General features: G+C 33.8%; 1 protein-coding gene across 1 annotated transcript in view; it reads left to right on the top strand.

Annotated features, from left to right (window-relative positions):
- The window catches only part of ASCC3 (activating signal cointegrator 1 complex subunit 3), a 294902-nt gene that overhangs the window by 85005 nt on the left and 183195 nt on the right, over nt 1–26702 (top strand). The window contains exons 11-13 of the mRNA XM_040983825.1: nt 15101–15265; nt 21503–21679; nt 23997–24068. Coding sequence (XP_040839759.1) covers nt 15101–15265; nt 21503–21679; nt 23997–24068 — 414 coding nt within the window. The remainder of the gene's footprint in view (nt 1–15100; nt 15266–21502; nt 21680–23996; nt 24069–26702) is intronic.

Genomic DNA, 26702 nt, shown 5'->3' with positions numbered 1-26702 from the left:
ACACCATTATATAATTTCATCATTGTTAATTTGGGTCTTTTAATCTCTACATTTTTATCATGGAATATTTTAAGATGGAAGGATTATGTTGTTTCATTTAATATAAAAATTTTTTGAGAAATAATTTTATCAGTCATACCTATGGAGTAGTAAAACAGATTAATACCACTTTCGTCTTTCCATTGTCTTAAATTTTAATTTGTTTTACCTGAATATCAGTCAGTTTTGAAAACTGAATTAGAATGGATGTTCTTTAGTAATTTTGACTAAAGTGAATGTGATATTCTTCAATTCATATTATACCCCATTTTCCATTTACCTAAAGGGTTATAACTGTCTTCTACTGTTCTTTGTGGTGGCAACACTTGACAAAATACTTATTTTTTCATGAGGTGGCATAAATAGGTCTTAGGAGGGGATAAAGGATAGGTTTTTTGTTTGTTAGGATGGTTTTTGTTTGTTTAATTTTTTGTGAATTAATTTTGTGAATGTGGGAAATGGCTTGGTAATTGTATAATGCTGATTTCCATACTCTTTTTTCTAGCAGTACTAGAAAAAGTTGCTGAATAGTGTCCTAAACTTTTCAACAAATTTTGCAACATTGAAACCTTTGTAAGGGTAATTTGACGGAAAACTTTGTTTTCTTTATTCTTACTATGACATTCATGTTTTTGGAAACTGTTGTAAAATATGTTACAAATGCAACTTCAAGCAATATCTTTTCTCTCCTTAAAGACAATTTTCATCTCTGAGCTCTTCTTATTGTGTATTTTGATGTCACCAGTTTACACTTTTTCCTAAAATGTTGCATAGAGAGAAATTTAAGAGATGTGAAGTTGTGTTGTTAGCGGTTATGATTATCTGCTCATTTCGCAATTTTTCCAGTTGCAAGTTTTCTTAGTATTATAAAGTTTTCACATCAGGGATCATCTTTGTTTATCTATTTTGTATACATATTTTTGGATTATTGGCTTTTAACAATAATGAAATTTTAAAATCTAAGGAATTTTTAAGTTGAGGTATAGTTTAAATTCTATAGATTATGGTACATAGATGAGCATTGACAAATATGTGAATGTTTTTACAATTAAATTATATATATATATCCATGTCATTCTCGCAATCGAGATAGATTATAAGCTGTTTCTTACAGTGTTTTGCCTTTTTTTTCTGTTGATCTTCATTCCTTTGTGCCTCAAGAGACAAGTTTTACCTGTACTAAAACATCAAATAAATGGCACCACACATTATGCACTAATTTACACTGACTTTTTTTTTCTCAAGGAATTATGACTTTTTAAAGAAATGACTGCTTGGAGAAATGCGAAGGAAATTCCACTTACAGTATCAAATCCTATATCTGGGAAAGTTGACTGTTATGCCTTCAAATTTGGGGGATTTCAAACTGTGTACTGGAATCTCCTTTGTATTATTTCTAAATGTTGCTTGAAAAATCCATGTTAAGGGTGTGCCATTTTTTTTTGTTTTTACGTGTAGGGACATTCCACAGGGATAATTTGTATGTTGAACCTTGTATCTTAGGCTTTTTCTTAAAGATTTGTTTATTTTTATTGGAAAGTCAGATATACAGAGAGAAGGAAAGACAGAGAGGAAGATCTTCCATCTCATGTTTCACTCCCAAAGCGGCTGCAATGGCTGGAATTGAGACAATCCAAAGCCAGTAGCCAGGAGTTTCTTCTGGGTCTCCATGTGGGTGTAGGGTCCCAAAGTTTTGGGCTGTCCTCAGCTGCTTTCCCAGCCCACAAGCAGAGAGCTGGATGGAAGGCAGGGCTGCTGGGATCGGAACCAGTGACCGTATGGAATCTTGGCACCTGCAAGGCGAGGACTTTAACTGCTGCACTATTGCACCGGGCCCTCAACCTTATACCTTTTAAAATCTTTGGAATTATTCTCACTGTATACATTTTTCTTTAGTAAACAGATTTCCTAACAAGTAGCACTTATTAAGTTAAATAAAAAGTTGCTGTCATTTTTCCCTGGGTTTCTCAGTTGGATTAATTATCTTTTAAGAAATATAGGGAAATAAATTAATTCCATTTGCAAATTCTTTGTCATGGCATTCTGACCATATTATTCTATTGCTCATAAACTTTAGTTGGTTCTTTATTGCTTATTGAATTAAGTCTAACTACCTAGCTTATTAAGAGTCCTGTATAAATTTAGTGTCATACAAGAGATGATTTCTTTTGTGGCTCACTGGAGACTGTCCAATCTAGAATCATTACAATTTCATTAAGGCTTGAGTGTGAAATTTCCTTTTTAAGACAGAACTGTATAATTCTAAAATTTGTTGACAGGAGAAGCAGTGTAGATGGTAAGAATGTTCTGGTGCTTTGCTAAAACAAATTTTTGTGGAACTCTGATAAAGTAGGATGGTCATCAGATAAAACACCCTTCTTTTTCAACCGTATTTTCTGTTATTCTACATCAAACATTAATTGCAGAATTCTCCCAGTGTTGAAAAATATTGTCCTGTCTGTATCTCTCTCAAGAGATTTTTTTCATAGTATATATTCAGTTGGTTATTGTATTAAAATATATATATATATAAATAATATGATTACTTAGGCTTTAATAGTGGCGTTGACAGGCAGATGGACACAGATATCAGCTTACATATTCTCCAATTGTGATTTTATTTGTATATCTGCGTTATGTTTAACCTATACTTGTTACCTTTCTGCACAAAATCGAAGAATTTCTTTGTTTCCTTTCTGTTTCTGAAGGACATTTTTACTGAGTTGTCGATTCTTTTAGCCTTAGAAAAATACTTAACCTTTTCTTTTTTGAGACCTCCGATTTCTTATAAATGAATTCACTGGTTTCTTGTTCCTTTATGGATAAAATATTTTTTTTCTGGGCTGCTTTCAAGATTCTTTTAGTTGGTAGTACTTTGGATATGATGTGCCCAATTGCACATATCTTTAAGTTTGTACTATTTATTCAGCTTCCTCAGTGTGTAGGATGTGCCTTTTGCCTGGCAGATTATCATCTCATTGCCGGCAGTGTGCTTTAGTGGTTGACACACTGGCATCCTGTATGGATGGCAGTTTGTGTCCTATCTATTTCATTTCTCATCTAATTCCCTGCAGATGACGTGGGAAAGTAGCAGAGTTTTGGACTAGTGTGCTTGGGCCCCACCAGTCACAAGGTTTATCCAGATGCAGCTCCTGGTTCCTGAGCTTAGCCTGGCCTAGCCCTCATTGTTGCCAACTTCTGAAGAGTTAACCAACCAGTGAAGATAAACTCCACCTTTTGTCTCACCTTCTGTAGCTATAACTGACTTTTAAATAAGTAAATAAATGAACAAACATTGCTTTATTCCTATTCTACTTTTCAGAATCTTCAGCTATCTATTTCAGTGTTTTATCTAGGTTTTTGTTTTTTTTTTAAAGATTCATGTATTTATTTGAAAACCATAAGTGAAAGACATAGATACACACACACACACACACACGCAATTTGCATCTGCTAGTTAATTCCACAAATGGGTGCAAGAGCCCCAGTGAGCCAGGATAAAGCCAGGAGCCAAGAATTCCGTCTGTTCTGCCATTTGAGTACCAGGGGCCCACTTACAGGAAGCTGGGTCAGCTGAAGAGTAGCTAGAACTCAAACTGGCATGTTTCAAGGTACAGCGCTGTAACCTCTACAACCTGTCATGCTAGAGTGTTGGCCCCTTACCTAGCATTTTAGGTGTGAAAAGTCCAAATAAGGTGAAACATATCTGTTCCATCTTGTTCAGCACGCAGACTCTTTGTACCTTTTTGTGTTTTTTAAAAATTTACTTTTTCCGGGTCCGGCGGCATGGCCTAATGGCTGAAGTCCTCGCCTTGAACGCCCTGGGATCCCATATGGGTGCTGGTTCTGATCCCGGCAGCCCCACTTCCCATCCAGCTCCCTGCTTGTGGCCTGGGAAGGCAGTTGAGGATGGCCCAAGGCCTAGGGACCCTGCACCTGTGTGGGAGAGTTGGAGAAAGTTCCTGGCTCCTGGCTTTGGATCGGCATAGAATCGGCCGTTGCGCTCACTTGGGGAGTGAATCATGGGATGGAAAATCTTCCTGTCTCTCCTCTCTGTATATCAGACTTTCCAATAATTAAATAAATCTTTAAAAAAATTACTTTTTCCTAATTAAAATTACTTTCTTCTGCATTTCTCTTATGATGAATTTAGTTTCGTTTTTCCTATTGAATCTTGTGGATTTTTGTTGTTACTGTGGGGAAAGCCTCCTTCTAACTACTTTCTCAGGGGCAAGCCAACTCTTTCAACACTATTCTCTTGCTGGTTTTTTTTTTTTTTTTAAGATTTTTTTTTTTTTTTTTTTAGTGGAAAGTCAAATAGAGAGGAGGAGAGACAGAGAAAAATCCATCTTGTGATTCACTCCCCAAGTGGCCACAATGGCTGGAGCTGTTCCAATCCCAAGCCAGGAGTCAGGAGCTCTTCCAGGTCTCCCATGCAGGTGCAGGGTCCCAAGGCTTTGGGCTGTCCTCAACTGCATTCCCTGGCCACAAGCAGGGAGCTGGATGGGAAGCAGGACTGCCGGGATTAGAAGTGGTGCCCATATGGGATCCTGGCACTTTCAAGGCAAGGACTTTAGCTGCTAGGCTACTGCTTTAGGCCCTGTTTATTCAGTTTGATAAGTATTTACCTTGCTTTTAGTTTATGGATAAACTAAAAGATAAATATATAATTTCCACAACAGATTTATGTATGGATATAATGCGTAAGCACTTGTGTAATTATATATCTCAATTTTGGGGTAAATATTGAAGCATTTTCAGAAAGCAGTACCCATCCTTTATTAAAACTGTGCAAATTACTTGCATTATCATCCTTCTTATCAGTCTGTAACAATGGATTATGGACATACATACATAAACACATATATGACAATACATTTTTATCTGTAGAAGTTTTTATAAATTAACCCAACGGATGGATCAGCGAGACAGGATCACACATACAACCTGTAAAGTAAATATCTTTATATGGGACTTTTGAATACTGATTTAAGTGAAATGGGACCTTTGAATAGTGATTTAATTGGGACTTTTAAATAGTGATGTTCAATACAGTAACCACTAGCCTCATGGTAGTATTTAAGTGAAAAATGCAGTAAAATTGAAATTACTGTTCCTCATTCTGCATCATCCACACTTTATTTGTTCACTATAGTTCCAAGTGATTCCTAATTTGGATAACACTAGTGTAGAACATTATGGTCATCACAGAAGTTTTATATTAAACAGTGAGAACATAATACTTCTAGAAAGCGTGGTGCCAATACAAAGCTGAAGCAGTGTATCTGCATGTGTGTACAGTTTCTTTTTGGACACAATAATAAAAGTTCCTGATACACTGAGATAGAAGCCGGTAGTTGCTAAGCTACTGCACTCATAATTGAATCTAATGGGCTTTAGTCTCTGGGCTTCAGTTGAAGGTGATGTTTAGAAACTTCAGGCTTTCCTTGTAAGAGTTCTCCTGTCAGCTTTCTGGAGCTCTCCTGCAGGGCACACTGGGTATTATGTTTTACGTTTTATTTGACTCCTTCTTTGGTGTTTACAGTGTTTTCAAATACTTCTCTTGGAAAAAATCAAAGTTGATGCATGATTAGCTGTAAATAGATAGAAAAAATTAAGAATAGGTAGTAGGAAATTGAAACTCTTAGGTTTTGAAAAACTGGCATGGTTACTGAATAAAAACATTGAAGGTTGCAAAATGACTATGTAGAATGCTAACATTTTAATGCATTCAGTATAGCAACTGAGAATAGCCGTTTTATCAATTTGTCATGTTATAATTTACATTACTACAGTGGCTTTGATCATAGCCACTTTTATAAGGTTACTTGTTGTTATTCTTATTGTTAATACTCAAAGTTGTAGGTCCATTTCATGACAAATTAAAGCAAGAAATTCTCCAAAAGCAGTTGCCACACACCTTTTTGCAGTAAATAGAGCACAGGTTATTGTTTCCAGAATCAAGGCTCCCTGAACAAGAAAAACAGGTATATTTTAGGGGATTGAAAATGCTAAGAGGGAAATTGTCATCACTTGTAGAGTGTGTACAGGTTATGTCTTAACATGTGTCACATATGTTAATGACGCTGAGCTCTTCGTGGGGTTGGCGTCATTTGTACAGCTAAACAAAGGGAGAGCTTTGGGAACTTTATGAGGAGTTCTCCATGGCTAATCATTTCATCTTTCCTCTGAATGTAACTGAACCCTTCCCTACCCCACCAAAAAACAAAAACAAAAAACCACACTTTGAAGCTTTAGGGTCTCAAGTCACAAGACTTTTCAGCTGTAGGGAGCACTGGCTCTTGACCATAGCAGATTAGAAAACAACTAGAATCCTAGTAGGTGTCTCTAAATTTGTGAGACATTTTGCTTTAGAAAATACAGCTTACTTAAAAAGTCAGTCTTTTGCCTCTACTTCCACCTTTATTTCCCAGTGTATTGTCTGGTATGAAAAGCTAAAGAGAAAAGAACAGAAATTTTGGACTACTCAATAAAATAAGAAATAAAGAACTAAGAAATAAAAAAAATTTTAAGCACAAAATAGTTTAACTTCTGGTTTTTATGAAGGCCTGAACATCTGCCTTGTATGACTAAGGAAATTTGTTATAACACTGTTTGTATCATTATAATATTATGTGCGTCTTTCATAAATAAGTTAAAGATCCTAATATGAAATAAGTAGTCACAAAATTATTTAAGCACACAGTTTTTACACAGTTGAGCAGCTCTATAGTCTTAATTATGAAACCTCTGCATATGCTCAGACATGACATTTATTGTGTTATTGTTTCTTGTATACCTAATGGGTGTTACCTGAATTTCGTGTTACCTTTCAACACTATTAACTTCATCACCAGAATAAAAGGTAATTCTTTTATGTGTCGGTGGTAATGTTTGGTTCTTTAGTGATTATAAAAACATAATTATGTAGATGTAATTTTGGTAGCAGTAATGATTTTCCTTCCTTTTTAGATATTTTGTCTCTGATTTTTTTGGTTTTCATTTCTAATGTTATGTACCTGAACAACTGAAAAATGAGGAAATTTTAAGCTTTTTCCTAATTGGGAGGTACCTGGAAATTGGGATTAGAGCTTTACATTTATTAAATTCAGATTTCCAAAAATGATTAATTTAAAATGACTTAGCCATGTATTTATATACAATGGAATTGGAAATTACCAATTTTTAATATCACCTGATGAAATGTAAATGTTTTCCATGATAATTCCTTCCTGCAATGAAAGTTTTGAGAGTGTTGAGCAATAGAGCTGTAAATTATTTGGAAACATAGATTTCTTTTTTTTAATATTTATTTTTATTTTTATTGGAAAGTCAGATCCATAGAGAAAAGGAAAGACAGATCCTCCATCCATGATTCATTTCCCAAATGATTGCAATAGCCAGAGTTGAGCCAATCCAAAGCCAGGAGCCAGAGCTTTTTTAAAATATCCCACATGGACGCTGGGTCCCAAGACACTTTGCCATCTTTCACCACCCTCACAGGCTACAAGCAGGCAGCGGGATGGGAACTGGAGCCACTGGGACACAAATCAGAGCCCACACAGGATGTGTAACATGCAAGGCAAGGACTTTTAGCCACTAGGCAACTGTGCTAGGCCTGAAACTTAGAATTCTATTAGTAACTAATCTTACTTTTAGAATATTTAATAGCCCCATAAAACATTTGAAATACTTTGAATGAAGAAGTCCACTCCTAATTATAAACTACAACTTAAACTTTCTATAATATTGTTGGGTTAGAATGGATAAACTGAAACATAATTTTTGATGCGTACAAATCTGCCTGGTGATTGCAAATTATGTATTATGTGAGAACTGTGAAGAATCTGATTTAAAAGATTCAGGAGTTTGATCACTGGAAAATAAAATGGAATCACAATTTGCCTATCCATGAGTATTTATTTATGACGTGATAAGTTGCCTTCATAGTAGTGAGGGGGTTGGAAACAGGAGTGGAATTTAGAATTTGTGTTTTTTTGATTTGTACTGTTTATATCAATGTTTAACCTTTTTGCTATCAGGTAATTTCTTCATATTTTGGGCATTGTGAAAGATAGCAGATAGTTAAAAACTTTCTTCTAGAGTGAGTTAAGAACTTTTTGTGATGAATCTATCACGCTAATTTACTGAAATATATACCATTAGCTAATAAAAAGTGAATTACTTTCTTCCTTCCTAGTAAAACCTTCAACATTTTGTCCATTACAAATTTTTTATCATATGTGCTTCTACTTGGACTCTGTTCTGACCTTTATTTTCCCTGCAATTTCATCTCAATATCACTTTTTCAAGTTTGCTTTACTTTTGTGGTTTAAATCAGATCAGCTTGTTATGAAATGAAATGGCAATAAGACATTATCTTCCCGCCAACCCCTCAAAAAAATTGCTTGTGAACATCTGTTGCCCTGATTACCATAATTTCTAGCACTTTTTCTAATCCTGCTATGACCTATTGGTAATATTTTAGTCGTCTCCCCCTTTATTTCTCCTTCCCTAAAATAGACCCTAAACTTTTGATTGTTCTTGAAATCATGAACTTTAAATGCTGAATTTCTGTAATTAATTTAAAGATGTGAAACTGGTTTTATTTTTAGTTGTTTTGTGAAGAGTTTGTATAATTTATGAAGCTAATCATATTTGAGGTGCAATAATTGGCATTACCGTATGACATTTTGTGTTTTCTTTTGTGAAAGATTAATCCCCAAACCACATGTTGCAGATGTGATAGTTGACAGGTAGTGTTGGTTTCCCTTTCCAAGTTGTATTAGAAGAATTTTGGTTTTTTTCCCTCCACTTCAAACCATATTTTAAAAACCTACAGTATAGCTTATTTGAAAAATCCTACTTTACAGTAACCCGAATAAACCTGTTCTGTATGAACCATGTGATAGTGTAGGTTAAGACTCAACATAGGACAAGTTGCTACAGCAAATCAGCTGTGTGTCAACAATTTGCTCTTTATGAATGTGAAGAAACACCACTATAAATTTTGGATGGGCCTGCTCTAGACACTCTAGTGCAATAGAATCCTGAGATATTAAAAGCAAAGCAGTGATAATGACAACAGCGAGGTTTTTGTTGTTTATACATATGAACGTATTATCAATTTTATATTTTCTTAGTGTGTATAACTAGGTTAAGTTTCAGAGTAGCCAAACACTTTATCCTTTGCAAACCTATACAAATGAGGGTAGACTTCAGTAAGTATAATCTGGGGTTGACAGAAAACATTAATGAACAACAGCAACAGAAATACTATAAAAAGAAATCTCTGGATGTAAACACATGCAATCTAGAAAGCATTCTCTTAGATGTTCCTTTTTTAATAGCAGAGCTTAATCTCTGCTGTTCCTAGCCTTCCATTCTCTCCATTCCTTCAAATGTCTTACAATTTCTCAATGAATTTGTAATTTTAATTAGTTAATAAATCCTCTGTTTGAAAATTTAGCTAAAAATATCAATATTGGTAATATGAAACTCCCAAGATACATTTCAGGTGACATTCTGTGTTAACTTCTTATACTTTTCAACAAGCAATATGCCATAGGGATGCTTTTGTTTATGGAACTTCTCGAATGCTTTCTGTATTTTCATGTGATAACTGAAACCTGCCATCCTTGATATGAATATAACTGTTTATTTGAGAAGACTTTACACTTTCCATGTGTGCGTGAACACCTGTGCGTGTGAATTGATGGAAGCAGAAAGAGCATAAACGTTGTGGAAAAGGAAAGAGTAGGAACTGACCGATTTGTTGTAGTGTCCCAAGGGGCAGGTGTAATCATCCAGCTGTCCAATTCCATTATGAATTCTGTTGCCATCGATCAGAAGTGACATTTGTGTATTAGAGGTTACTATAACTGTAGGTATAAGTAAGTTTATGGGATCTAAACTGTGACATTCTAGATTTAATCCTTAAATTAAAACATTGATGTAATTTATAAGCTTACTGCTTGATTAAATGGGTGATTATGTGTTTCTGAGAAGGTACATTTATTAAATCCTACAAACTGTTGCCTCATCTAACATCTATAGTGTTAGAATATGATTTATAGCAATTCCAGGTTGACTTTCTCACCACTGAAGATGTATTATGGGAGAAATTTTTAAAAATTGTTTATTTGAAAATAAAAGCAAGGGAGAGATGTGGAAAGAGAGCATGCATGTTCCCATCCACTGGACCATTCCCTAAATACACATAACCACTTGAACTGAAGCCAGGAGCTGGGAACTCAATCTGAACTTCTCTTGTGGGTTGCAGGGACCCAACTCCTTTGAACATTTGCAAAAAGCTGCTATGAGGTGAGGAACCAGCTGCACTTATATAGTATTCACCAAAGCGAGCTGCTTGGGATTAAAAGATTGACCTATTTCTTTGACCATGAGAGCTTTAGTTAACAGATTTCTAACAGTTTCTTCTTATGTCAATATTGACACATATAAAAATATATGCATATGCCAATATTTTGTCAGTTACAAGACAAATGGTGAAATTTTATTTGACATACTTTACCTTTTTATTTGTCCTTAAAATTGCCAGGAAGCATATAATCAGTGGCTGCAGATATTTGATAAAAATTTTAATATACCCCTGTAGTTTGATTAGCTATATTTGGGGCTGATATTGTTGCATATTTGGGTAAGCAGCCATGTTTGATGCCAATATCCCATTCAAGTGCTAATTCTAGTCTGACTCAGCTCCTTTGTAATATACCTCGGAAGCAGAAAAAGTGTTCTGGGTGGTTGGGCTTGCAGTCCTATCTGGATGGTATTCTTGGCACCATTCTTCAGCCTGTCCCTGCCATGCCCATTATGGCCATTAGAGCAGTGAACCAGTAGATGGAATATTCTTTCTTTCTAGATGGAATATTTTTTCTGTGTGTGTGTGTGTATGTGTGTGTATGTATCTCTCTGGGTAACTCTACTTTTCAAGCAGATATTTAAAAGGAAAACATCCCATGTTTAGCATTTTGATTTGTCAAAAGTCATTTATATACAAAAATTTTTAACTTTTTTTCAGGTAGAGTATTCTCTATAGACAATTCAAAATGTATTTCAAATATTAATGCAAAAAGCTTTTGTATTTGAAGTTTATTATAATCCTTTTAATTTAAAACTTTAAGTCATTTAACATATAGCCATCTTTCAGAAAGATATTGTTCTAACAGACATAATGATAAGTTTGCAATTCGGCATTAACAGTATGACTTATGTTAACTTGAAAATAGATATAAAAAAAAAAAGAAAATAGATATAACAGGGTTAGTTAAACAGATGACTCATAGACATGGAAAACATTTTTCAGTGTCTGAGGCTAAATGCGTATTATTAATAATAGCATAACTGTACTTGGGGCAATATTTAGCTTAGCAGCTAGGATCCCTGTGTCCCAGCTGGGTACCAGGGTTGGATTTCTGTCTCTGGCCTTTTTCTGAAGCTTTCTGTAATGTAGACCCTGGGAGGCAGTGGAGATTGTGTTCCAGTCACCCTCTTGGAAGACCTGTGATACGTTCCCATCTTCCTGCCTTTAGACCTTGGACGAGCCCTAGCTTTGGCAGGCATTTACTGAGAGAACCTACAGACAGAGATCTCTGTCTCCTCTCTTGCTTCTCTTCCCTCTCACTTTCTTTGTCTCTAGCTTTACAAATGAATAAATAGGTAAATAAATAGTAAATTTGTTAAAATTTTCAGGATTATGTTTGGTATGTAATAAATGAATTCATTGGAATTGGAAGATTTTAGGAGAGGAATGTTGTCATTGGATAGCTAGTTGTTTTTCATTATAGAAAACTTTGAAAAACTAACCATATTACTGTTTATTTGCTAAGTAATTTTAGCAATATTTTCTTAATATCATCTAATATCTGGTTAGTCTTTATTTCTCCAGTTGCCTCCTTTTTAGAGTACTTATTTTCATAACAATTATAACTGTTTCAGTTGTTTATTTCTTAGGGCTTTTCCTCTCTGTAATTCATCCCTCTTTGTCTTTGACTTGCTCACTCGAAATGTTAAAGATTTGCTTATTCATTTGAAAGCCAAAGTCACAGACCAAGTGAGAGACAAAGAGTGAGATCTTCCGTCCACTGGTTTACTCTATAAGCAGCAGCAACAGCTAAGGCTGAGCTGGGCTGAAAGTAGGAGGCAAGAGGGAGCTGTTTCTGGATGCATCGATAGTGAAGTCCCAGATACCTGGGCCATCTTCTGTTTTCCCAGGCATATTAGCAGGGAACTGGATAAGAAGTAAATGACCCAGGACCGGAATTCTACCCACTTCTATGTAGCGAAAATCTGTCCCTTCAAAATGGGCTTTATACCCTGTTTCTGTCTGTCCCTGCTTTTCCAAACACCGTGTGTATTTTGTGTGTTTATTTATTCATTTATTTTTATTATCATTCTGGCTAAGTTCTTTATCAAGCCACCGTAATAGTATTAATCTCTTTAATAATTATGACTTAATATATATTTAAGACCGTGTAATTTTTTTTGTGACAGCTGTTTAGAAAGCTCTGGTCCATTGTTTTCATCAGTCACTTGATCTCTGGGGTCTAACATTGGACCTGATCATCTGCCCGTAGTTGTCACAAGCTAACAGTAACAAGTCTTTTTACTTCTTAGATATTTACTTTTTTTCTCTTCCTCAAGGAACATTAGATTAGTTTGGTCTATTAATATTTTAAAAAATGGAAAAAAAAAGAACAAAATGTAAAATGCACACTTAAACTCATTCTTCTCATGGGTGTTTCATGACAAGTGGTTTTGTGATATCTTTGGTGATTCTTAGATTAAAATTTGGCAAACTATTTGGGACAAGTTTATGAATACTTGGGTTTAGACAAGGCATTCTTCATTCAGTGAAGCACTGTCTCTGCTGTATTTTGATTAGTTGTTCCTATGGGTTATGCAAATAATTATACAAATTTTAAGTTGAAGATTTCACTGTGATTTTCTGCCCCTTTCTGCAAGAAGTAATATACTTTGAACAAATAATATGGTAATTAAGCAGACATGAAACAATTGTAGAAAAACTAAATGTTGTGATTTTGCTACATACAGATATAAAGTTTTTAATAATTATGTGCAAGTGTATTACCAGAAGAGTTTGTTCTGGTAACTGTTAGCTCTTTAGTTTTCCTGTCAAGTTGATGATCAGTTTAAAATTCAGTACACCAACTTTTTGACATAGTGCTGATGTGTAAACACCTCTACTATGCCTTTTTCCCAATAGATAGGCTAAAATTCGAATCATTTTGAATAATTATTTTTATACTACCCAGGGAGTCAGCACATGTACTGTGAGAAATTCAAGTTGACAGTGAAAATATTGACAGTTAACCCATGCCCTAGTACCCAAGCAGATGGAAATGTCTTGCATGAGTTCCAATTCATTAAGCAAATATGACACTTTATTTTTTAGTCATTTCAATTCTGGAATTGAAGTAGTGAAATAGTGATATAAATGAAGCCATTTTTTTACTTAAAGTATAGGAAACAAAAGTGGAGAGTGTTTTTAAGATTTGGTAATATATCTTTCTGATGTTTGAAAATTGGGCTTTACAGTTTGTTGTCACATTGTTACCCGAAAATTCCTACGTGAGAAAGTCCTACGATAGTATTTTAAGTTCATAGTGAAGTGGATAGCCAAGCTTTGTTCTTAGGATTGTGACAGCAGAATTTATAGCTCTCCAAGTATTTGCTATTAAGAAGCTAACTTCTTTATGTTATGCATTAAGATGCCATTACTTAATCTTTTAGGAGAATTACTGTCATTCCTGTTTTAAAGAATGTATGTTTTTCAAAGACATTTAGTGAAAAACATTGCTAGTTAGAGGTATCTGTATACATGGATACTTTAGAAAGTTCATGGAAAATGTATATATCTTTTAATTCTGTGAGCTTTTTGAAGTACCCTCATTTATGCTAATCTCTGTTGGATTATTTTAAAGCTATCATTATTCAAAGTAGAAATTCTGTTTGAAATTATTGTGATATGGTAAAAGAGATGTTAATTAATGCACAGTCAATGTTCCTTCTTGTTTTAGAACTCAGCATTCATTATACATATTTATACTTAATTCCAGCAGCATATCTTTGCCATTTTAGCTTCAGCAACAAGCAAAGCAACTTGTCTGTAGTCTGTGGCACCTTGTCTGTGCATTGTATCATCTGTTTCATTACAGTCTGCGTATTCATGTTCTGTTGTCATACAGATGCAAATTTGGTGGTCAATAGTGTGTTTCAAAATGATAGAGATAGCATCTAACAGTACAAACTGGTCGTAGTGGTAAATCTAGATTTTACTTTTATTAAGAGTTTTCTTTTCACTTGAAGTTGTTCCCGTAAGAGACTTTAAAACAAATCTAAAGTGATATTAAAGCTGTTAAGAGAATAGTTGTTGCCTGTCTCAGGTAAACCCTGACAAACACATTTGAATTATTGATACTCAGATATCCTGGCTAAGAGTTTTGCTTTTGAACTGTTATGTAGTAGGTACTTGAAATTATCCAGGTATGGGCTTATTGCCTAATTACCAGCATTAGTGCAGTAGAACATGTTATTAAATTTTCTCACCTCCCTCTGTTGTAGTGTCTTTTGAGAGAATCAAAACAATTCATTATGCAAAAGTAATGGATTTGTGATCACAGGCTCATGCTGGATATCTGCATTCCTGAAGTTCACAAAAAGTACTCTGTACCTATTTCCTGTACCTCTACGCTGATTGCTTTCCAGTGGCTCACGGTGGGGTTTCTAGTATGTGCTGGTTATGCTTTACCAAACATACTTTCTTGCACAAAGTACTGCATATACCAATTGATATTAAAGGTCAATTTTATTGAAAATGTTACTGGTTTTTATTTGATCCTTTTGAAATGACTCTTGTTTATAGTGAATTTAATGTCTTCCTGGGGATATTTTAAACATTCGTATTTTATTTTTTATATGAGTGACCAAAATATTACTTCTTGAATGATATAGTTGAAATCTAATGACCCATGTGGCTTCTTCCTCCTTTTTAATTTGCTTAAATTTTGTTGTCTTTCAGATGCTTGTGACCACACCAGAAAAATGGGATGTAGTGACAAGAAAGAGTGTTGGTGATGTTGCTCTTTCCCAAATTGTCAAGCTGCTTATTCTTGATGAAGTGCATTTGCTTCATGAAGACAGAGGACCAGTATTAGAAAGTATCGTTGCACGTACTTTACGACAGGTAAGTAGAAATTATGTACAAGCTTGTTTTGGGAAAAGTTAAGTTTGTAAACTTAATATGTACTAGTCAAGAATAATGCTAGCATACATCTTTCATGGAAACAGATAATTTTATTATGGAGAAATCTTGAGTGCTTTCCTTTTTATATTGAAAGGTTCCTGTCCTTTCTTCTAAGTCTTATTTTATTAAAATCTTTTGAAATTAACCAGAATAAATGCTGGAAACCTTCCATTGTAAATCTGTATTGTTTGCAAGGCTACATCTAATGTTGACTTAGCAGAATTTAAATATTATAGGGCATAGGAGAATATTATTTTTTTGATTGTCTTCTTTCCTCTCTGGTTCCCAGAAAACAGAACAGGATTTATCTGTTTCTGAGCACTAGACAAGTGACATAATGATTGGCCAAATGTAAATTATCTCAAGATTGCTAATGAAGACAAGAACATATTGTGTGTAGTTTTTAGCTTTTTTGGTAATTCATGTATTGTCAAAATTCCTCATTTTTTGTCTTCTCTTCTTGTTCTGTTGTTATTTTCTTTCTCAGATAGTGTTGGCTCCCCGTATTTTCTTTTTCAGTAGCTTTACTCCTCCCGAGTGCTTAATGAGGATATGTCAACAGAGCCATGTCTGCATTTATAGTCAGTCTGCTGATCACTAGTAAAGCTGACTCAATGATGTGGATAAGCATCAGTAGACATTCAAAGATTGATGTAGAATACGTGTTGAGTCTGAGTCCACCTGGATCCTTCGGGTTACCCTGAGAACTTCTAAGCAGATTTTTGTCTGCCCGTGATGTGACCATTTTCAAGCGTCACCAGTTTCCTCTGTCACTCTAACCCTCTCTGTTGTGCTTTAAGCCCATACGACAGTATTTTTTTCACTGAATGGAAGCAGAGTTGTCTGGCTTGTACATTGTGTTTCCAATCCTATCGACAAAAGCACCATTTTACGGCTGATGACTGCTTATAACCATGGCCATCATTACACCCCTTTTCCTTTTTTCCAAAATCCCTTTCTCCTTGCCTTCAAGCCCTTTTCTTTCACTCCATATGTCATCCCTTTTCTATTAGACTACGTCTCAGTTCACACTAACCCTTTAACTTGAAAGAATCACAAAGTTCCTTCTATTTTAACCATAAAATCTCCCTAAAAATCTCTTTCCCCATTAACTTCAACTTAGTCAAGTTTGCCTACTTTCTGGGAATATTACATTCACTGTTTCCCTTTCAACTATTGCAACACAATCATTGTCAGAACAAAAATGATGCGTTTTTGAAAGCAGGTTCACTAGCTACCTGAAGAGTTCTCAAACTCTTTTTTCTTCTTTTTTGTTAATTTTTCCTTTTTTCTTTTCTTTCTTTTTGTTTTTCTTCTTTTTTTTTTTTTTTTGAACTTTGGTACCACTCTTTTTGTATTTCATTGTTTGCTTAATCTGATGACTTTTCCTTTTGGCTCCATGATGCCATTCTGTCATTTTTTTTCTGCATTGAACTTTTTCACTTACATGACTTCTCTTTTCCATGTTCTTTTTCTTGACTTTGGAATGTTGATGTTTTCCGAGACTCCACTGCTAGCCATCTATTGTTAGTCTAAATATTTACATCGGGAAAATGATACTTGTGTGCTTGTGTCACCTGAATTTTTATAAAGTATGTAAGATGTGTATATCCATTTGCCTAACTTACAACCATATCCAAGCTCAGTTGTATTGCTTCTGCCCAAAGCACATCTTTGCCAAGCATGTTAGAAATCTGTCACCTTAGCTTTGTAACTAACATATGACATCATAATCAACTTGATTCCCAGGCCTAAATCAAGAATCATAGTCAAAATTGTCCTGTCCTTCATATCCCTCATCTCAGATATATACTTAGATATCAGTTAGTTTGTATATCATAACCTAACTACCATGACACACATGCAAGTGGGATAGTATAAAAAAGGAAATAAGAAACTTTAAGAAATGACATATAAAAGGAATTATAAAATACCAGTCTGTTTTTCATTTTACAAATCCAAATTAAACTCTGGGCAGACTAATGATTTGATTGTCTCAAGCAAAACTCTTGACTCCATTGGGGATTAAAGAGGAGAGTTTTTAAATATAATCTTATAGGCCAGAGAGGCACCAGTATTGTTCCCCAGCAGGTTAAGGCACACTGGAAACACCTGTCTTTTGTATCAGTGTGCCAATTTGAGTCCTGGCTAGTCAGTTTCTGTCCAGCTTCTGGCTAATATGCCTGCGAAGGCTTTAAATTGATTCATAGTCTCTGTCTGTCTGCCTGTCTCTCTCTCCCTCTCTTTCCCTCTCTCCCTCTCTCCCTCCCTCTCCCTACCTATCACTCTACCTGTCTTTTTCTGCAGCTCTACTTTTCTCATCAGTAAAGATATCCCTTGGAAATGTTAACAATATAGGAGATCAAATAATGTTTATAATAGTAAAGCCACATAATTAATAGATTTATCTGAATTAGTAAGAAAAATAATCTTAGAAATTGAAAAATAATAATTTCACATTAAAAATAAAAATACCAAGAAATTTGGAAAAGATCTGAAAGGATATCCACAGCAACATGAGACATTTCTATTAGATTGGCAAAGATGAAAATAAAACATCATTTGAAAGGTATCCTGTATTTTTACCTCTAAGGCTCCAGCCATGGGAGATAAGAGCCTAAACTCATAATAATTTATTAATGCAAGTAGTCATTGAAGTCCTCGTTTTGATATATAATATTTTAGAAACAATTCAGAAAGCAACAGAAGGAATACATTAATAAGTAATACCGTATTCGCACAGTGAAATGACAGCTTCATTGTGCTGCCCCTCAGCAGCAGCACCTTGCCCATTTCTTCAGTTAGCATATGTTGACCACCAGCTGTGTACTAGTCACATAGTTCTTAATTTTATAGATTTGGTAGTAAACAAAGAAAAGTTCTTGTTTAGGTTTAGCAAGTAAAATGTTCTGAAGTAGTTCATAGAAATGTTTATTATGAAACCAAGGTTTTCAGAATTTTTTGCGCCAAAATACTTTTCTAATTACATTTTCTATGAAATTTTCGAAATATTCTCATACATGATGTAAAGCATGCTGAAAAACGTTTCTGTAATAGAGGCAAAATTAGAAGAGTATTTTGAGAAATGTTTGAGGTATGTTTGACTTAACCGCATAAATTTAAAAATATGTATACACACACTTATGAAACAGAGTGTTGAAATGCTCCAAGCAGAAGACACTTAGCAGAGATTTTTAGCTAATACCCAATTTAAGAATAGCCCCTAGCAGAGGGATAGTTTTGAGAAACAGGAAAGGCTTTCATAATCTAAAACTGCCATTTCTGCTCCAGGGTTCCTTTTTTGCTACAGAGGGCACTCTCGGGGCCAGATTTTATCTCTGAAAACTCAAGAAGAATTATTGAGACAGCGGGCACTCTTAGGCCCAGAGTTTACTTCTGAAAACTCAGAAAGAAATGTTGAAGACATCATTTATAAAAAACAGCTTTATTTATTTATCATGAAATGTCTTAATTTATATCCTGATGTTTAAATAGCTTAACAGTGTTATTCTGAAAGCCATGTTGTATGAATTCATAGTTTTTTTAACATGGTATGAGCTGGTAGGCAGAACAAGCTGAAAGACTAACCCTGAAAATATAGAACATTAGAGACCAAGTAAATATTAACATATTTGCCAGGATTTTGTTGTTGACATGTAAGGGCATTTAACCAGGGCTTCTTTATTTCTTGAGCATTCCCAGTAAGAAAAAAGAATAGAAAGGAGAAAGAATCCTTTATATACATATGCATACGTAGACACACATACAAATAAATTCACACAATGGAGTGTACACATTTTTAAGCAGTCGCTACAATTATAGAAATATTTTGTAAAGTATTTAAAATGTATGACAGCATGGTTTTCCACATAAACTATGTATGTTTGGGGCTGGCACCATGGCATGTTAGGCTAATTCTCTGCCTGTGGCATGAATGTTCTATATGGACACCAGTTTGAATTCTGGCTGCTCCACTACTAGTCCAGCACCCTGCTTACGATTGGGAAGGCAGCGGAGAATGGTTGGGTCATTAGGTCCCTGCACCCATGTAGAAGGCCTTGAAGAAGTTCTTGGCTCTGATCAACTCAGCTTCAGCCCCATTGCAGCCTTTTGTGAAGTGAACCAGCAGCTGAAAGATTATTGTTCCTCTTATCCATAGCTCTGCCTTTCAAATAAAAATTAGACAAATCATTTAAAAATTATATATTTGCTGTTGTGGAGCATAAATAGTATATTTAGACATCTTAATGTTACCTTAATATCAAAGTATATAATTTAAATGTGTTATTGCCATATTAATATTTTACTTTACTTTAACATATAATGTATCTACTATATTAATATGCATATTATAATATATAACATAAATATATCAATTCCTGTTTACCTTGTTATCTCAAAAAAGTAACCAGATTCCAGTTATATACTTTTTGTACTGCCTTTCTTTGCGCATTTTTAGCAGTTATCAGTCTTCTTATAACTCATCCTGCTACGATTTAATTCTGTTCATATATATCCCACAGCTGAATTTAATCTCCTTGACTGTATGGTTCAGATTATGCTGAAGTGTAGTGTTTGTAACAATTTTTAGGATAAAGAAAAAATTCCTGTTTGTTCCTTGAGATAACCAGATTTTTTCCAGTAGATGGCAGTGTTTCATATAACATGTCAGAATTACAGTGTAAATTTTATTCAGGATATGAAATTACTTTATGGTTTTTGACACTAATCTCATAATACATTTGGAATGACAGAGATAAGCTCAGAAAAGATAAAAGTATAAGGGATCCAAGGCTTGTGGGGAACTAGTTGTCTTCTTAATTAACTTTGTTAAATAGCTTTTTAGCAGGAAGAAGTTATCTCTGGTATCTGTTAGGTTATGATTTTCGCATTAAGAGATCTCAAAATATGTTCAGTCGTGTTTGTGTTTTAAATAATGGTTTTACAACCAAATTTAATTTTAAAGCATCACTAGTACTAAAAATAACTTATAGCACTAAAATCATTATTCTGATGACTATATTGTAAGGAAGTTGTTTGGGGTTTTACTGACACTTGTAAGATTTCTTCAGTGCAAACCAGTTTGTCATAAAATGTTGTCTGTGTATTTCTGCTTTAATTTTCAGCCATCTCATTTTTGAACCCTCCCTGTTTATGTGCCTGCACATAGTTTTTGTATGTGTAAATCTGCCTTATTCAGTACTGCATTCCCAGTTCCTAGGATTTAGGTCCTAACCCTGCATCAATAGATGAATGATTCTCATGTTATTCACATTGAATTGCTTTATACTCATTTTGTCTGCGAAGACTGAACAAACTTACCAGTATGTTCCTCAGAAAATTTACTGTCAATTAAATGTAACATTATGGGATCATAATGATATATTTTTCAAATGGGTTTTCTTTTTTTATTGCTTTTCATTGACATTCAGTAGTAGCACATTTTGATGGAACACACTACAATAATGCAGATACAGGCACAGCACAAACCGATCACATTCCCAGCCTCCCCTTCACCTTATCTGTTCTGTGTGTTTAGAGCCTATTATCCCCTCAGCTAGTTATTTGTTTTGTATATACTGCATTATTGTAAACTGTGGTCCTTTTCTCAGCTGTATAACACTAATAATTGTCTTATATTTAAATGTGTTTTGGTTCTAGTTATTCAGCCTCTCTCACCTGCCTCTCCCATCCTTTAATAATTAGTGTTTTAATTTCAGAGCGACTTTTGCATATGAGAGAAAACATAGCGTTTAGCATTTGCCTTTCAGCATCTTAATTACTATATCAATAGAAATTTTTGGCTATCCTTGGCTTTTATCTTTTTAGGTATTTTACGTTATAATTATATAATGTGATTGATAGGATTTTTTGCCCTGCAGCATTTGTGGATTTTCTTGCAGTCAAATTAAACATTTAATTATTACAAAATTCTCATTTTCATTTAATATCAGCTGCCATATGTATTTTAGAAGTCCTTTGTGAATTTGTCGAATTAAGATTATGAATTAAGAAATAAAATGCTGTGCTAGAATCCTCAGTTGACCTCTAAGTTCATTTGCATGTGTAGTTTATAGAGGTCCCATTATTTGGACACTTGATCGTGTTATATTTCTAGTTAAATTTATTTAAATAACCTGCATGATTAATATAACTAATTATAATGACCCATTTTAGGTTGAATCTACACAGAGCATGATAAGGATTCTTGGGCTGTCTGCAACCTTACCGAACTACCTCGATGTTGCCACGTTTTTGCATGTTAATCCTTACATTGGACTTTTCTTCTTTGATGGCCGTTTTCGACCAGTGCCTCTTGGACAGACATTTTTGGGGATTAAAAGTGCAAATAAGGTAAATATATTCTTTAATATGAAACATTTATTATCTAAAAATATTTTTATTTAAAGTTGCTTCTGGTAGTTTCACTGTTTTAGCTCTTATTTTGATGTTATTAAAGATGTTATAAGATAGTAAACATGCCAATTCAATTATGTTTTTGATATACCACTTAAAATAAATAATATTTCATATGAAAGTGAAAAACAGTTTCATGGTAGCATCCATTTGGGAAGGTATTCTATTTAATTTAAATGACATTTTTGAAATTGTGTTTTATAGTTTGTAAGAAGACGTTTGTTTCTAGTTGTTCAAACATTTAACCACCATATACATTTATACTATTAGGGTGCTTGTTATGGATTTATTGCATGATAAGGAAATTTTTACTTTGTATAAAAGTTATAATTTACATTAATTCGTTCAACAACACATTTTTCAGTAAAATAAGAAGCTTTAGACATTATATATAGACCTGTTGATCTCTTTACTAAAGCCATGATGAAATGTGTTACCTATTATTTTTTATTATTTGTTTTTATTATTTCTTTTATTATTTCTTCTTATTTATTATTTCTTATTATTTGTTTTTATTATTGTCTAAACTGTTTTCTTAATAAAATTGGACCATTTTATACTATTTTAAATAAGCAAAATACTCAACTAAAAACATCAGGAATTATTGTTTCTATGAGGTTAATACGTACTAACTACCTTTCATAAAGCTGTCTTTTAAATTATAAGTAGCCATTTCATACTTGTGATTATCTTAACTTCCATTATGTTTCAAATACTTGTCCATATTACTTGCTTCTTCAGGTTTTAGTTTTTTGTCATGACTTAATATACATTTGATTATTTATTTTATTGTATCACCAGGCTAGATGTAGAACTATTTATAGCTTTGACATGTTTTTAGCTTTATAACTTAATTGATAGCAGATGGTTCTCACAGAGAGATAAAGAGAGAGAAATTGTTTCAGATGCTTATCTGCCATCTTAAAGTTAATTTTATTGCAGTTACATCATATAAGGTAGTAAGTCATTTAAACTAATTAAATTCAAAGACTATATATACATTTTAATTGTGAATGGAATAATGTTGGATGATGAACTGTTTTCGGCAAAAATATTTTTTAAAAATTACATCTCATACAAACTACAAATTGTCCAGGTATGTGTTGTAAATGCAGATTCTTATCTGTTTAAAATCTGTTAGTTTTATACTTAGTTAAGATATATGATTGATACCATATTAGGTATTTTCTGGGTCATTGGTGTGTTTTATAATCAGCTGTTAATTTGCTATGTGCTAGAAAGAAGCAGTTCTTACTAGGTTTCTTAAGGTTTCATTTGGAAGGTTTCATTTCATTTTTTTTAAATGTATATAAAGTAGACATTTCACGTATACAATGCACATGTGATAGTTTTCACCCACTCCCTCTTCTTTATGTTCTTTCTTTATGAAAGAACATGGGAAAATAGTGTGACTCTTGGGGCTAAGTTGAAATGGTAGCCTTTGCAGAACTTAACCCAAAATACACTTTAGAGAAGTTACTGGGATTTATTATTTTGGTGGAAGACAATTATTATTTGTATCTTTCTTAACATTTGGAGAAGCTACATTGGTTTACCTGTTGGAACAACAGAGCTGAGGACTAGCCATTCAGATACGCAGGACACTTTTCATCCCCTTTCTTGTTGCAGTTAACTACCTTCTTGTCATTCACAGGGGTAGTGAGACCTTATTTCATGCAGTGTATGTTAGATTTTTAGTTAATCCTGAAAGTGTTTCAGCAGAAGAGCAGAGAGATGCTGCTCTTCATGGATCTCACAGAAATGCTTAGTTTCATCTCTATTCAGATCTCACACGCCATTTGATATTCAAGCTGCAGTGTTATTGCAGCATTGAGAATTAGGTACAAAAACAGTCTAGTTTACAAATTGAAATGCCTGTAAAACAGACTTCTCTGAAAAAAAGAGAACAAATTTAAAAATTGGTCCACAGTTACTTTAAGTAGTGTGTCATCCTGAAAGATGCTATCTTTTTGGAAGCCTGGAAGAGTTAGTACTTTGAAACTATTGTCTGAAATATTGTATTTGTATTTTTAACTAAAACTTAATTTTGAGTCAATTTTTATGTTATGGTATTTTATTATTTCATGTATTTAATTCATGTGGATTGTTATGTATTAGGCGTTTCTATTGCATTTGTTGTTTCTATATTCTAATTCATGTGAAACAAAAATACACTGTGATTGACAAAACTTTTTGTTGATAGAAGACTTATAATAGTTTCAATTTGTTTTTGTCATGTCTCAAAATCTTGAAGATGCAGCAGTTGAATAATATGGATGAAGTATGCTATGAAAATGTTTTAAAGCAAGTAAAAGCTGGCCACCAGGTACATTTAAATTATTTTATGCTGTTTTTAGAGAATGTTTTATGATAAAATTTACCAATTTTTTAGTCTGTCAAAGCATTTCTTGAATTCAGAGCCAGTGATTTAATGTTTCATTATTTTTTAATTGCTGTTTATACCCAGTAGGTAACCTTTTAAATCATGAAAATATTCATGGGAAGCATTATCAACTCAGTATTAATGGTTTATGTTCTTGGGTTTGCCATTTTAATCAAATATGTTAGTGAAGAAGAATTTCACCCTTACGTTTCTATTAGTCTTTTAAAGTAGCATCCAATTTATTTTACACAGCAGAAGTTGTAATTGGTATTTTTTAACCATAATATAAAATTTTAAGATGTATTTTAACTTTATTTCAAAACTATTTAATTTGATTTGAAAGACAAATTGACAGAGGGAGAGACACACATAGAGTGAGAGGTGAAAGATACAGCTTCATTCCCCGGATGACTGCAACAGCTAGGGCTAGACCACGCTGCAGTATGAGTCAGGAATTTTATCCCAGTCTCCTACATGTTTGGCTAGGATCCTAGCACCCAGGGCATATTAGCATGAATCTGGATTCGAAGTATTGAGGAGTTGGGATTCAAACCAGCACTCGTCTGCGGGGTTCAAGTGTCCCAGGCAGTGGTGTAACCTGTGGGGGCCTCATTGCCTCTCTACTCCATATGTATTGTTTTTAACTCTTTTCATGAATTCAGCCATTAAAATCTATGTACTTATACACTTTTGTTTTATTATACAGTGTTGAAATTCTCTAAATTCATTAAAGAAAAACTGGAATAACAATTGCTAATATAAAAGTGAATGTTTATCTGATTGCTAATGGTTTAGATGTTGGGTTTGTTTTATTGTAATTTTTTTTTTTTTTTTTTTACTGTGTTAGCTTTTCATGATACATGAAGTGTTTTCTTTTTTTCTTTGCCCCTTTGGCTAATATCTCTAACATGTAAAACGAGTCAGAGATGGCCTGCCCTGTGAAGCTTGGAACCCTGCCTTCTGTGCATACTGTAGGCACTATGTCTCTCTTCAAGAAATGGTTTTGAAATTTTGAAATATCTAACTAATCCCAATAGGTTTTTGTTTTAAAAATATCTTTTAATAAAATAAACCCTGGCTTTTAAAAACTATATCATAATATCAATAGTAAAATAAATGTAGCCTTTCCTAGTTCTTAATAAATACCTTAGATTGATAAACTTATTTCCCATTTATAATTTTCTGCGGCTATCCTGTCTTCACTTGACAGATGAAGACAGAACCTTTGCAGAGTAAAGTGATCTGTTTAAGTCAGTCTTCCCAGAGCATTTTCAGATCTAGGCCATCTGAATGTAGAGTGCTGATCATGGTCATTGTCACTTTCACTTACATTTATTTTATATCAAGTTGTCCCCTTGGGTTACATTACATAGCATTTTGTGAGTAAATACATGTAACACATGAAGATTCTTTAAATTCTAAAGTGTTACTGAATAGCAGCTATTTGGTGAGGTAATGGGGAATATGAAATGTGAAAGACCCATAGTATACTGCTTGACAGTTGCCTGTAGTTTTGCTGAAATTAAAGCTGTGCAACATTTTCACATTATAAGGACTGAACTGGTAAAGTAATAGGTTATTTTTTTTCAGAATGGTTAAATGAAGGCAAGTTTTTTTTTTTTTCAAATTAATTGAGCAACACAATTATAGGATTTTCTTTTCTTTATAAATCTATTTATGTGTATATCAGAAACAGATGCCCAAAAACTTAATTTTTTCGATCAATAATTTCAAAAAGAGTGCTTTGTTTTTTTAAGCCTTTTATTTACAGTTTCCTCTGCCAAGTGCTATTTAACCTGTAGGATCATTGAACTTGATAATGGCAGCTTCTAAATGCCTTTGGAAAATGTTCAGCACTGAAAAATCACAGCATAAATACCTAGAAACAAGAGTTGTTTAAGCTGTTTCATCTTGGAAGCTAATGTAGATTCTAATTTCAACAAGTTAACAGTTCTGAATTTATACCATTGCACAAAAATTGTAGTAGTTCATTATTGACAGTCTTTGGGAGGTTCGTTTTCAGAAATTCAGAATCCTTCGGGACTATTTTGCCTTTTAAGAAATCTCTTTGGAGAAATGCCTTCACAGAAACGTAGTCCTCTGCTTTTAATAGAAATTTAACCAAGAATTTCCGAATGGAGTAAATAGGTTTTCTGAGTGGGGTTTTTACGTCATAATTGATATTGAAGATAGCATTATCTCAGATAATCGGCTGTGTATGGTTCCAGGTCATCACTTTGAACAAATGGCTTTGTATTTATCCATCAGAAGATGAAAAATAATTCAGAAACTTTTCATCTATGTAAAACACAAGTAGCCAAATTGATATTTTGCCCACTTCTAATGCCTAAAAAGTCTAACTATGTGCTTCATTCTAAGAGATCCTTTTGTATTTAAGTATCTTCTTGTATATGTAAGCACAGTAAAGCGTGTATGTACATGTAGAGAGATTTGCTTCTGGAATTTAGTTACAGTTGTGACTAGATTCAATTTAGTGCATTATTATAAACCAACTACACATTAATAAACATGCTTCTCTTTATCATTAAAGACATATCCAGTTACTTCTTTTTTAAA

Source organism: Ochotona curzoniae, unplaced genomic scaffold (assembly GCF_017591425.1).
Source record: "Ochotona curzoniae isolate NIBS_2020 unplaced genomic scaffold, NIBS_Ocur_1.0 contig_3819, whole genome shotgun sequence".
NCBI lineage: Eukaryota > Metazoa > Chordata > Mammalia > Lagomorpha > Ochotonidae > Ochotona > Ochotona curzoniae.
Note: the sequence above shows the minus strand (reverse complement) of the source record. Positions and strands in the feature narration are given on the sequence as shown.